The sequence below is a fragment of the Podarcis muralis genome, chromosome 1 (assembly GCF_964188315.1).
Source record: "Podarcis muralis chromosome 1, rPodMur119.hap1.1, whole genome shotgun sequence".
NCBI lineage: Eukaryota > Metazoa > Chordata > Lepidosauria > Squamata > Lacertidae > Podarcis > Podarcis muralis.
In genome coordinates, this window is record NC_135655.1 from 127,690,610 (window position 1) to 127,705,258 (window position 14,649).

The following is a 14,649-nucleotide window of genomic DNA, read 5'->3' on the forward strand; positions in this document are numbered from 1 at the left end:
GAATCGAGAGCGGGTGGCAAATAACAGGACTGGTGGGCTCTGCCATTATTTGAGAAAGAGAAGATACAAAATTTGGTGCGACCACTCCTCTTTTGGGACCCACATGCTGGCATGACTTCTGACCTTTTGCCTAAAATAAGTCTCCACGTCAATTAACATGGTGGGAAGGGTGAAAGCAGGTCACATGGTGAACCGCCTCTTAAATCTGGATAAATTCCAATTCTTCATTCCGCACTTCAGATGATCTTTGGGGGGAAATTATACTGTCAAATTTTTGAAGACATAAATTTCTTTAAAATTGTTGTAGGGTTTTAAAAAAAACCTATTTTATTGTTTTTACAAGTTTTTAACTGTTTCAAATTATGCTTTATTTTATTTTAAACTGTATTCATAGAATCATAGAGTTGGAATAGACCACAAGGGCCATCGAGTCCAACCCCCTGCCAAGCAGGAAACAGTATTCAGTTAATACAATTAATTTATGTCCTGGGCTCCTTGTGGAGGAAGGGTAGGATACAGTTTTAATATAAATCAATAAACTTGCTTTGTGCTTACTAGGGCCAGTGAAATGTATTTCACGGTTTAGAAAGATGGAAAGTGTGTTGAAAGAAGGTGCTGTAGAAGTAAAACCAAAGTGTAAGCATTATCACTAACAAGTGTGCAGGCCAAATAGCACACCCGCCCCAGTCAGATCAGGGCCTCCACAATGCCTCAAGTTGCTCTGTGGCTTGCATACTCTTCTGTCCCTTTTAGCTCTATGTTTTTCTATATTTGCATGTTCACCTAGCTTTTCAAGAAGCGAGGCTGTCCAAGTCAGTAGAGTGCTGAAGATCTCTGATTATTATTATTATTTATTTAAAATGTTAAAGCACAGTAGTGGAATAATTTTTAAAAAATTAAAAACTTTTTAAGGTTCAAATGTACATTGCTCTGCCTTAACGAAGAACAATAACCCAGAAATCTTCAGAACTCAGCTGGCAGTTTTAGATCCCCCTTCATAGTGAACAGAAAACAGGAAAGCTTCATTTCATCATTTCAGAGTGGCCTCGAACTTGCATGACAGATTGAAGTGCAGAGACCACAGAGCAATTCAAACACATTGGATTTTTTTTTTTTAAAAAAATGCAGATACGGTGGTACCTCTGGTTGCGAACGGGATCCGTTCCGGAGCCCCGTTCGCAACCTGAGCAGAATGCAACCTGTGTCTGCGGGTTGCGATTTGCTGCATCTGCACATGCGCGAGTGGCGAAACCCAGAAGTAACCCGTTCCGTTACTTCCGGGTCGCCACGGGACGCAACCTGAAAACGCTCAACCTGAAGCGTCTTTAACCCGAGGTATGACTGTATACATGAAAGTCAAAGAATGGGATCCATGAACACCCCTACTAAAAAACACCCTGTTTTGCAGTATTCTCCCCTAACTAAGCTAAGAAAAAACTTCCAACTCCAGAACTGTGCTTGCAGTTTAGTAAACCAAAACTTACTAAAGATGCCAAAATATGTCAAAAGGTCTCTTTTATCCTTTGGCCAAGTTATTTCTTAGGCACTGAGATGCAAGAAGGAACAATGTAAATATATGTCTAATTACTACTTATGCAGGGATGCTTTCCAAGTTCTTTTATTAGCACGGCTTTTGCTAAACAGTGCCAAAATCAAAGCAACTACGAAATCTGTTCCATGAATGGAAATGGAATTGAGCCTCATTTCTCATCTACCAAAACTGCTTGTGAAGCTTAGAGGAGGTTCACAACCAGTCTGAGATTGTAGGGCCCAGGGGCAGCCCGCAGAGTGCCCCTCATGTGTTGCTGGATCCCAACGCTCATCAATCCAAGCCAGCATGGACAATACTCAGGGATGATGGGAGATGCAATCCAACATCTGGAGGGAACCTGGTTGACTAATCTGGTCTAGGGAACCAGCACTTAAAAATAAAATAAAAACTTCTACTGGCCTAGCAGAGGCCCCTTGGTATAACTCTATGCCAGAGCTTTCCAAACTTTGCATGTCGATGACACACTTTTAAAAGACATGCATCATTTCATGACACAGTAATTCAGTTTTACTAGCAAACCGGAGGTTAAACAAACCCCTTTCCATCCCTGGGAGGAGCACAGGGAGCATCGGCGTGACATACCTACACAGCGCAACTGACACATTAACATGTCGTGACACACAGTCTGGAAAGCTCTGCTTTATGCCGTTCTTTGGATACTGCCCATTAACTATAAATGGCTGATAATTCAAAAGATCTGATATTCAATACAAAGCTATTAATTCTACAATGGACTGTTAACTTCTATTCTGCTGCTCCAAACTTTCCTCTTAGATGATACCACACAGTATTTTCTCTTGAAACAGATCCAACTCTTTAGGGGTACATGGTTACAGGTAGCCAGTTACGACTTTATTATTTTACCAACTCAGAAAACACAGGACATAAAACTCCATCACTAGAAGGTAATGTTTTTAAAAAATAATAGTTCAATTTACAACATTGTTAAAATAGATGCCATAAATAATTGCTTCTAGGCATATATTCAAAAGAGAAAATGCTTCTTAAACATAGGAGGCTTCCATAGCAAAATAGCAGCTTAGTGAATCAACATTTTCATTGAGCTTTCTTTTTTCTTTTTTTTTACTCCATAGGCATGCAAGAACAAGCATTGAAATGTTTTGTTAAAACACAGTTTTAAACTGTGCCACTACTTAAGTTGCATGGGCTAAAGAAAGATTTCTAAACCAGAGATTGTGAAGTAGCAGAAAATGACTTTTGTTCTGGACTGCTAGTTCAATTTGCTACAAAGCGACAGTGAGCTAATGATCTTTGCTAATTGTGGTAATGGTATTTAATTCCTCATTGCAGAGAAGAGTATTATCTTACTGATCCACTAACTACGCAGCCAATTCTGGACATCTAAGCTAGCCTAGGATGTTGTACTAAATCTGTTGATATACCAGGGCAGGCACTGTATTTCCTGAGGGCAGTTTTCATTACTCCAGGAAAAACTATTCGTTCCACTATAAAGCATTAACACATCAGATTTTAAGACTATTTTGTCAGTACTTATCATTCATCCCCCTACGGTTTAATATATTCCAAACAAATTTGGCTTTAGTTACACATTGAAATTCCGATTGCCAACAGCAGCAAATTCAGAGACTGAATTTGGAAGGGTGGTGCGAATAAGCAGTAATACATTGTCAAGAATGCCAATGTTATCTATAGCTTGTTTGCAAGCAAAAGCTAAATTTTAAGGTGGATAATGTTGATGGAGAAGCCAGGTGCTCTGGTGAAGTGGAGCAGCTTCTGAGCAGTCTAAAGAGTCGCCTTAAAACAAGCAGCGGCCATGAGCAGGAGTATCTTTTAGCAACTCTGCATTAGTTGAGTCTCCTGTTAGGAATGGATCATTCATGCTTTTGTGCTCTCTAGAATAGATTACCGTAACATGGTCTTATGTGGTGCTATACCTCTAAGGCTATTTGGGAGCTGCAGGTCTTGTAGAATGTCACAGCCAACCTCTTGCCTATTGTGGTAAGATAGCATATCTAACCAGAACTGATTGCCATCTAGCCAGCAAGATCAAATGGCAGGGACTTGTCTCCATCACAGAGAGTATATCAAACATAAGCAAAATTTATAGATTTGTGGTTTCCACTTCTTGGTTTTCTGTGCTAATTTGCAATGCTAATTTGCAACGAGTCACAAGCTCACTTTGGCCTGTTTCCAGAAGCAGTGAGAAATCATGGTTTTCTCATTTGTAAATAAAGACACAGTAAGCCTTAGGCACTTGTCCTCTTCCTTTTGAGTGCCAGGAGAACACTGAAAACTTTCACTTCCTGTTTTTAAGCCAACTATAGTTTCTTGTCCAAATGCAGGGAACTGCAATTTGTTTAAACTACGCAAAATGAGAATGGGGAAGAGATCTGAAAATGGGCAAGTTTCATCCCAACTGGTTCTTGCGAACCACAGTTCGGATGTCACAGAGAACTGTATTTATTTTTGAAATGGGAACAGAAGCTGCCAACTTCCTGCTCCTGTGAAAGACAAGTCAAGAGAAGAATGTGTTAGGCTATGGCTTGTTCACGTGGCAGGAAATTATGGTCTCCCATGACATCTGAACTAGGTCTTTCAATTTGAAAGCATCAAAGAAGCAGCACAGATATTGAGCTTCTCTTTTTCCCCAGTTGCTTCAAATTATTTTGAGTATGTCGCTTTGCAAATTCATTGCTCAATCTCTCTACAATTTTAGTTTTTCTATCTTTCTAGCAAGTATCGACAAAACTTTATGTAATCACCAACAGTAATCACTAGCATCCTATCAAAAACTTTCCCTCACAGAGCCAAGTGGTGCCATTTTCTCTCTAGAACAGCTTTCCCAAGTCGTAGGTTCCTATATGCTGTTGGATTACAAACAATTACATCCTCAGCTAGCTTGGCCAATGGTCAAGGGTGAGTTAGGTTGTAGCCAGACAACATCTGTAGACTCAAGGTTGGCAAAGGCTGCTCTAGAAGAATTAAAATGAAATGTTTTTCATCTAATCAATCATGATTTTATTTACAGCTTTGCTGCTTAATTGATTTTAATCATGCTTCCATAAGCAGCCTTCACCTGTTGATAAACAGGAATCAGGAGCAGCTGAGGAATTATGGTTTTCTACTGTAATAATAATTTACAAAAGAAATGAAGAATGGGGAAATGGGTTAGAAGCATGACAGTGCCTTATGTGCATTTTCTTAAACCAATTGTTAGGAACCTACAGTAGTTGAAGGTTATGTGCCATACAAGTTTCAACATACAAGTCTTGTATGGAATCTGGATAACATCTGATTTTATTATTATTTATTAAATTGATATACCACCCTTCATCCAAGGATCACAGAATCACAGAACTGTAGAGTTGGAAGGCACAACCATGGTCATCTAGTTCAACCAGTCTTTTGCCCAACATGAACCCACTTGAACCCACAACCCAGAGAGTTAGAGTTTCATGCTCTACTGATTGAGTTATCCACAGGGAGGTTTACAATATATTTATGGCTTTAATTAAGAAACAATTTTCTGCTACAATTGTGAATTTGGTTTTCAGAAGAAGAATGAAGAGCCAATGACAGAAAACATTTAGGGGGTGACGCCTGGGTTCACTTCCTACCTTGTGGCTGCCTTTTAAACTTTAATTTGCCACACCGCCTATATATATATATATATATATATATATTGAAAGATTCAAAAACTGGGTTTAGAAAGAAGCACATAACTGGAGCAAACAGTTTATACTGAAATGTACTAATTTCAGTAATTTTATTCTAAGGATGGAAATAGTGCAGGTTGAACCCATCAAATATGACGAGGTCAGCTACTAGAAATGCTCTTTCCAAGGTTATTATGGAGAGAGAGAAATCAAAAGTAAACAGGTTCTTTATTGTAGCACAACATGAATTTGATATTTTTGATGTTTTCTTAAATTTTCAATTTCAACTGATTTTTGGCAACATGGACAATGAGCATCTTAACATGCCCTACTGCTCCTAGGGCATCCTTTGAAATATCTTAGTTTGTAATAGACTGATTTTAGGAAAGGACATTTGAATAATTCCAGCCTTCCTCATCCAAAGGTATTTTAAAATGAAGTGCCTCTGCTCCAACCAGAGGAAAAGTCATTCTCTCAACCACCACAAGCTACTGGAAGCTAAGTCCAAATTCACACACACAAACATCAACCAGGAATGCCATTCTATGAATGCCATTCTATCTACCAGGAAATGGTCACATGCAGGTGGGAAATAGTAGTTATCACCTTGGTCAGCAAATGAGAAGGCTTTCCTGCAATGTTTCTCAGAAGAAGGGAGGTTTCCCTGTCCAAATAGGAATGCTTGTGCAGAAAAGAAAAGAAAGAAAGAAATTAAGTCAAAAAGAAAGTCAGTACAGTAATTTTATAGTGTATGATTAGCAGCAGACAGGTGTAACTTTTCCTCTTTACATCAGAAGCACTTCGATAATAGTTCCAGATGTATTTTAAGCGGCAAATAGGCAAGTGAGTGATCAGGATATATACTTTTTGCATGTTTGCAAAACTCCATTTTTTAAAAAATCCGTGGCCAATTCTCATTTTGCGTGCCCTACTTGTTAGCAATTCTACAAAAGTATTACAGAATTAACTATTATGCAAGTACACTACTTCTTGATATCAGCGCATCCTGTTCGACCAATTAAGAATATTAATACAGGCTGAAAACTTCCTCTTGCATTCAAAGCTGCTTAATAATAATATAAAAGCAAGACATTTTCACACATTTGCCAGGTGCTTCTCAACGTACCAAACTTCTCAACTGACTGGCGCATTACAACAAAGCAAGCCATGAAAACACTTTGGTCGTTTCAAAGGTTTATTAAAGAAAGGACAGGTCAGTAGCAATGACTTTTGTGGTAATGGACTACAGGCGCCACCCAGTTTTGACTGTTTTCACCTTTATTATGCCACACTATTATGGAAACCTCTTCCAAGTCCTTGGGTTGTCCCTGCTGTATGGTAGGATTCACCTAGAACCAATTGTGAGATGTTCCTCTTCTGTAAAAGGTGACTGGATGCAATACATACACAGGTTTCATCCTCACAATCCTTTGATCCCATCATAGCTGCAGTTTTTTGTGAGTGCAGTTAAACCACAGATTTAGGTGGTTGTTACGTAAACCTTATCTGTAGCTGCTGGGCACACACTGAGCTAAGCCTAGATGAGGTTTGAGCACACAAAATAAATCTGTTTCATAAACCTAGTCAAACTATTTTGATTCATAGAACAGAGCAAAGGCTAAAGTCTATTTTATTTAAAATTCTAACTCACTCTTCTAGTGACCATGCACCATTCAAGGTGTCTTACAACTGTTAAAAATCATAGTATCTGTTCACTGTACAGGGACGCGGGTGGCGCTGTGGGTAAAAGCCTCAGCGCCTAGGGCTTGCCGATCGAAAGGTTGGCGGTTCGAATCCCCGCGGCGGGGTGCGCTCCCGTTGCTCGGTCCCAGCACTTGCCAACCTAGCAGTTCGAAAGCACTCCCGGGTGCAAGTAGATAAATAGGGACCGCTTACTAGCGGGAAGGTAAACGGCGTTTCCGTGTGCGGCTCTGGCTCGCCAGAGCAGCGATGTCACGCTGGCCACGTGACCCGGAAGTGTCTCCGGACAGCGCTGGCCCCCGGCCTCTTGAGTGAGATGGGCGCACAACCCTAGAGTCTGTCAAGACTGGCCCGTACGGGCAGGGGTACCTTTACCTTTTTATCTGTTCACTGCAGGACTTTGAGGATGATTTTTCAATCATGTGCAGTCTCGGATTTTGCTATTGTTAATCGTATCACCACCTCTGGCTTCATTTGGTTTCTTAACTATGCTAAGATGTTTTGGATAGAGTGAGTTGTGGTGTTCTGTGCTCTTCTAGAAACCTGAGACTCAGCTACGTTAGGAAAGAAACAACGATCTGAATGCGCTATACACATGCAACACCAGATGGTGCTAGAGGGAAGGAAATTTTTATATGTGCTTTTCCAAAGGTTTTTTGTTTATTTGTTATAACGATCTAATTTCTGACTTATTTATAGCGTGTCCCCCTCCCCCCGTGTAGATCCACCCATGGAATGGCTAGAACAAGACAGTCCCTTCCTCACCAAGAAAAGGGTGAGGATATCTAGCACCTGCACAGACCACTGCAATTAGCGCTAGCTTTCTGGGTCCTATTCAGCTACAGCATTGCAAGAGGGGAGGAAGGACAGAGAAATGAGGAGAAAAACAACGTAAGAGTGGCAATAGTTGTTTTTACAAACCACACGCGGGTGGCGCTGTGGGTTAAACCACAGAGCCTAGGACTTGCCGATCAGAAGGTCGGCGGTTCGAATCCCCGCAATGGGGTGAGCTCCTGTTGTTCGGTCCCTGCTCCTGCCAACCTACCAGTTCGAAAGCACAAAGTGCCATTAGATAAATAGGTACCGCTCTGGCGGGAAGGTAAACGGCATTTCTGTGCGCTGCTCTGGTTCGCCAGAAGCGGCTTAGTCATGCTGGCCACATGACCCGGAAGCTGTCTGAGGACAAACGCCGGCTCCCTCGGCCAATAAAGCGAGATGAGCACCGCAACCCTAGAGTCGGTCACGACTGGACCTAATGGTCAGGGGTCCCTTTACCTTTACAAAACCATAGCTTAGTGCAATGTGCATGACAAATGAGTTTTGGATGTTTAGCCTGCATACATAGATGGGAGGCGTTTAGAAGGATTCACTTCTACTTAAAATCACAGCTTGCAGTATTATTTCTACCAGTAACTGTGGTCAACTATGTTAGCTTAAGCAAGCCAGAAATCATTGAAGCCAGCTTGTTTTGCGCTATGTATAGCTCATATTAAACTGGGTTGTGGCTTGGTGTCAAGTGCTGAAATTAAATATTCTCATTAGAAATTGCTACCCCGAAGAGCACATTATTTTAGACAAATGCTATAGTATTGGTTGCTTGGTTGAAAGTTGCTTCAGGTTACTTTGGGCAAGATAAAGCAACTAACAGATTGATTGATTGATTGATTGATTGATTGATTGATTAAACAAACAAACAAACAAACAAACAAACAAACAAACAAACAAACAAATAAATAGTGTGGACTGCCAACGTGCTATCAGAAGCAGCATCCTGTTACAATAGATTTTATCCATTTACAAAGCACACAGAAAGGCCAGCCAACCGCCATGCAGCATTTTTTATTATGGATACCCCGGCCAATGAATCCCTACTTCACATGGATTCTCCTTTTGTTGATGTTGCCGAATGATATTTTAATACACAGAAAAATGATCACCTATGAGACAAGAGTCTTCTTGCATAATCTTTTTTGGGGGGACCTGGAACCCCATTCAAAAAGGAATTCATACAGGGACACCTGGAAATCTATGAAGCAAGGTTTTATGTAAACCACTTGGAAACTATTTTGGCATTTAAGACGCATATGTGTTATTATAATAACCCAAATTATTGTTTAATACAAGAAAACAAAATATACCTTAAAAGGTGAGGCTTACTACTAGAACAACAGAGATGTTAAAAAGAAGTTTAAAACTCTCAAAGCCTATTGAACTTAGCAAATTCAGTCGAAGGGTTCAAATGATATTTTAAGTATGTGTAGATGGTGGATCATGTTGCTGAACACAGATACAGAATTCAGATTAAAAACACAGAGCCTCTTACACTTAACAATAAGAGGGAGCCTTTCTATAAAATTGCAAATACCTACTCACAAGACAGAACAGCTTCTTATAGCTTAAAGCAAGTTTCAAGTTTTCAGTTACAAGTGTAATTCAGAAATTGTCAAATCCAGTTTGAAATTATTTATTACGTTTTAGAATTACCCCTCAACCCAAATATTCTCAAAGTGGTATACAACGTTGCTATAGCAGTTAGCAACCTGCTTTCTCATCCCAATCATAAGTGGGTATGCGAAAGATTATGCTACCATGAGATTCTCTTATTGTATCTCTGATGATACTGTAACAGAACATGCTTTTCTTTTCTATGAAGAAGTTCCTTCTACATGCAACTGTAAAACTACCACATAACCATCAAAGTATTGTATAATAGCCAACAGCAAGAGTGATGATCCAAAAAGCGCTGGTCTAGCTGAGAATAAGGTTTTCCAAAATATATATCTCTTTCTATCTTAGTATGCAACTAGCGTGTGTGTGTGTGTGTGTGTGTGTGTGTGTGTGTGTGTGTATAGGCATTCTAGTCATTTATAGAGGTAGTAAATTTAGATAATAAATTTTATACCTATTCTAGGCAGCAGGTGGCAATATTGTGCAATTGATAATTAATGAAGACACAATTGTTTTATTTAGTCCTGCATTACAAAACATTCTCACAGAGCAGATAGGGATATAACTCAGAGCTTTAAAGATATTTTTTTTTGTAAGTTCAGGCAATTATTAGGCTAAGATATTATTGTCCAAATTTGTCCCATGTCTAAGACAAAGATATTGTACAAAGTTTCTATAGATTTTTAACCAGAACAGTCCAGTAGTTCTGATTCACACCATCAGTGTGGTTGATTTAACTGAGATTAGAAGTCCTAGTGTTACTGTACCCTGAAACCTTATGGGGGTTTATAGATTTTCTCAAGCACTGCTTACACCAATATGAACTTCCCCATCATCTAGACCAGGCTTCCTCAACCTCGGCCCTCCAGATGTTTCAAGACTACAATTCCCATCATCCCTGACCATTGTCCTGCTAGCTAGGCATCATGGGAGTTGTAGGCCAAAAACATCTAGAGGGCCGAGTTTGAGGAAGCCTGATCTAGACCCCTTCTCAAAGTCAGGCACCAGAAGACCCAAGCAGCCTACGGGGCCGCCTCTCCTGGTATGCCCCACGGAAAGCCTCAAGGTCCAGAAATAGCAACACCCTAGTGGTCCCGGGCCCTAAGGAAATTAGATTGGCTTCAGCCAGAGCCAGGGCCTTTTCAACTCTGGCTCCTGCCTGGTGGAACGCTCTGCCTCATGAGACCAGGGCCCTGCAGGATCTGATTTCTTTCCGCAGGGCCTGTAAGACAGAGTTGTTCCGCCTGGCCTTTGGCTTGGAGCCAATTTGATTCCCTCCCTCCCTCTCTTTTTTCTTTTCCTTCTCCTCCTGCGATGAGGCTACATTTTAATATTTTAATGTTTCAATATTTTAATGTTGTATTTTAATTTTTTTTAAAGTTGTAATCATTCACTTGCTTTTATTATTGCTTGTAAGCGGCTCTGAGCCCGGCCTTGGCTGGGGAGGGCGGGGTATAAATAAAAAATTATTATTATTATTATTAAGCCTTTTTCAGGAGCAGCACCTCAGGTGTGGATGCTCTCTCTAAACCTGTGTGTGCTCAAGCACCTAACTCTTTGAAGTTTTAGGGGCCAGTTTTCATTTGTCCAGGCCTTTTAGTTCAGTTCCTTGTTTCACTGCTGCCTCTGTAGTTTTAATCTTTTACCTGCTGCTGTCTAGGATTTTCACTTAGTTTTAATGTTGCCTGCTGGTTTCACGCTATTTGTGACTTTATTTTGAATGTTTTAATGTTTATTCTTTTTCGTTTTCAAGTTTAATTTTGATGAGGCAGGGCATACATTTATCAGATTTATAAAAAGAATCAGCATGATGCAACTCTGAGAATGGATGTAGAATGTTGCATCTTCCACACTGCTGCTTTGTAAATGCAACTTGCAATGGAATCAGCATTGCAAATTTTCTCATACGTTGTACACTGAGGAAACTAACACACAGAGACACACAGGTAAGGACCCCAACTAAGAACTTACAGGCGCCAATTCAGCCTCTTCTTCAGAAAAGTCAATGCGACGTCTGGCTTGCTTGCTGGAATGTTCCACAGAAACAATATGCTGTGAAAATGTCAGAGGAAAAGGATGGGGAAGGGCAAAGGAGAAAGGGGTGGTGGAAGGAACTATTTATTAACATGCAGGACAGGGGCAAGGAGCGGCAATATGAATTAAAATATATTGAACATTGAGCACCTTTGCAGACCCTGTGAGATTAGCCATTTCAGAGAAGATAAGCATGTATTTTCTCCTGTTGCACAGCTTTACTAACAAACAAGTTTGTAGTTACATTCTATATGGAGACAGATTAGTTGGCAGACCAACTTTGTGTTATGAAGATGTTTGCAAATGTGACATGAAGACTGGAAACAGAAACCCTGCCTTGTAGGAATCCCTTGCAGATGAACACACTGGCTGGAAACCGTCAGGTCGTGTATCCACAGCAGTGAGCAGAGGAGAAATTACTGCTGGGAGGACCACAGAGAGAAGAAATGCCATGGTGCACCTGTTCCAGCAAGATCAGATACCCTCATCTGACCCAATAAAACACACCTCTCCCATATTGGTCTGTAAAACAGCCACAGCAGGCACTATAACTATCCAATGAAGAACGCTTCCATTGTCTCGAGACAGACTGATACCAACAGGAGAGTAGTCAAATTGTGGAGAAAACTATTATCTCACTGGTGTAAGCTGGTGATGTCTTTTACAACACCTTTCAAGTTTTAAGATACCGTATTTTTCGCCCTATAGGACGCACCGGCCCATAGGACGCACCTAGATTTTTTTTTGGGGGGGGGGAAATAAAGGGGAAAAAATTATTCCCCCCCCCCCAGGCGTGGGGCTGGGGAAGCTCGGGCTTCCCCCTCCGCCAGCCCCCAGAACAGGACCCAGAGCGATGCCGAAGCTGCGTGAAGCTTTGGCATCGCTCTGGGAGCTTGTGGGGCTGGGAAAGCGGAGCTTCCCCCTCCCCCAGCCCCCAGAACGGGACCCAGAGCCATGCCGAAGATGCGTGCAGCTTTGGCATCGCTCTGGGAGCTTGCGGGGCTGGAGGAGGGGGAAGCCCTCCGCCAGCCTTCTAACCAAGTCGGGGGACAGCGGGAAAGGCGCGCTGCGCCTCCCGCTGTCCCCCGAGTTTGCGGAGCTGGCGACATTTCCCCTTCATTTTTGGAGGGGAAAAAGTGCGTCATATAGGGCGAAAAATACGGTAAAATGTTGGCAATCCTACAGACCAAATGGGAGTAAGTCCCTTCACAGCCAGTGAGACTTATTTCTGAGTAAATGTGTATAGCATTGGATTGTACATGGGAATTTCAATTAAAATATTTAAGTTAGTGTAAAGAACACAGGGTTCTAATGCTGTGTTGAAGAATTTGTTTGGTATTAGGCTACACCAGAAATGCATCATCAAAAATCAGAATGTATCACTTAATTTGCAAATATTTTAACCTACAGCTTCTCTTATGTTTTTACTGTGTTGCACTACTTCTGCAGCAAATTCTTAATTGTTTATAGCCATGTTAACTTTTAGATGCATTTGTCAGCTCCGTTATTTGTAAGATTGCTAGCTTTGTAGAAAAAGCAAATGCAAACAATTAATAGCTCACCCCAAATGCACAAACATTAGTTTTGTAACTCCTTTCCGAGTAAGACCTGCCTAAATAAAAATAAGTTATCTGACACCTGAAAATCACCTTCTGGTGATTTTCTGATGATGGATAAAGCTCTTTTTATTTAGACAGGTTTTCCACCTGCTACTGCAGGTGAATCTTTTTAGCTGGAGTGGTCCACTTTTTACCAGCTTGTTTCAAATACCGCTTTTCTTTTAAAGGTTTGTTTTATGTTTGTTTTATCTTATTTGGGTGCCATTATATAGATATAGAAGACAGGAGTGCCTGGCCTGGCGTGCTCTGGTCCATGGGGTCACGAAGAGTCGGACATGACTAAATGACTAAACAACAACAATATAGATATATATAAGGGACACGGGTGGCGCTGTGGGTTAAACCACAGAGCCTAGGACTTGCCGATCAGAAGGTTGGCGGTTCGAATCCCCGCAACGGGGTGAGCTCCCGTTGCTTGGTCCCTGCTCCTGCCAACCTAGCAGTTTGAAAGCACATCAAAATGCAAGTAGATAAATAGGTACTGCTCCGGTGGGAAGGTAAACGGCATTTCCGTGCGCTGCTCTGGTTCGCCTGAAGCGGCTTAGTCATGCTGGCCACAGGACCCGGAAGCTGTATGCCGGCTCCCAAGGTCAATAAAGTGAGATGAGTGCCGCAACCCCAGAGTCGGCCACGACTAGACCTAATGGTCAGGGGTCCCTTTACCTTTATATAGATATATGGGACACAAATTTTAAAATATTAAATAGATTTGCACTTATGCGATTTATATTTCACTACAGTTGACGGCCACAGAATGCTCCATTTGCAATTTCTGTTTTGAGAAGAACTGTTAGTTTCTAGGTATGTTGTGGAAGTAATTGGTTAAAGCAGTACCTGTGATGTGGTTGGACGGTACCACCGAGACACCATCCTGAAAACAAAGTCCCTGCACCTTACCAGAATGGGGATGAATATACTGACAGAACCTCACTTTCACCCGGTCCTGTCCAGGTAAACTGAAGCAACACCAACGTTGTGAGGTCACCACAAGGATTACCACTTGTTTAAAATTATTCTGCTGACTACTTATGGAACAGCTGAGAAATATCCATCACATTCTGTTTACCAAGTCAAGCTATAGAGAGTTTGATAATTAGCGATTCTGAGCAGATAAATAAGGGGGTGGGGGAATCTCTGCAGCATCCATGGTTGTTTCCAGACTGAGTATTGCTATACTCCATTCTGCCCTTTTGCTCCCACAGGTTATGGCCAGGTTCATATGCAATGCTAAAACCAGGCATTCGTTTCAAACAGGTAATAGTTAATTAAATAAGCCAGCTTCATAACCCATGGCTTGAATTAACCTGTTTAGAAACCGAGTGCTGTTTGTGTTTTAAATCAGGATCCCTGCTTCATTCACAAAGCTAAACTGTGATTCTTTGAAAGCAACATTCAAGTCAACAGAAGTCCTCCCCTCCTGCTCATGCAGAAGGGAAGAGGGATGAGGGGGAAGTGTGCAAGCCATGGGATTTAAATGGGTTCATAGAGGCTTATTCATATTAAGTATGTGACTGTGGCCTATGAACCAATATATATAAATGGGGATGGAGGAAAATAATTGTTGTTGTTGTTTAGTCATTTAGTCGTGTCCGACTCTTTGTGACCCCCATGGACCAGAGCACGCCAGGCACTTCTGTCCTCCACTGCCTCCCGGAGT

At 41.3% G+C, this 14,649-nt stretch overlaps 1 protein-coding gene across 5 annotated transcripts in view; it reads right to left on the reverse strand.

Annotated features, from left to right (window-relative positions):
* Positions 1-14,649, reverse strand: part of RAPH1 (Ras association (RalGDS/AF-6) and pleckstrin homology domains 1) — an 83,534-nt gene that overhangs the window by 21,432 nt on the left and 47,453 nt on the right. For 2 of the 5 annotated variants that reach the window (XM_077918199.1, XM_077918217.1), the window contains exons 5-6: positions 11,311-11,391; positions 5,797-5,871 (exon numbers count right to left, since the gene is read on the reverse strand). The exons of 1 other annotated variant lie outside the window; for it this stretch is intronic. In XM_077918199.1, coding sequence (XP_077774325.1) covers positions 5,797-5,871; positions 11,311-11,391 — 156 coding nt within the window. The remainder of the gene's footprint in view (positions 1-5,796; positions 5,872-11,310; positions 11,392-14,649) is intronic. 2 more of the 5 variants (XM_077918205.1, XM_077918212.1) reach the window with 2 other exon arrangements.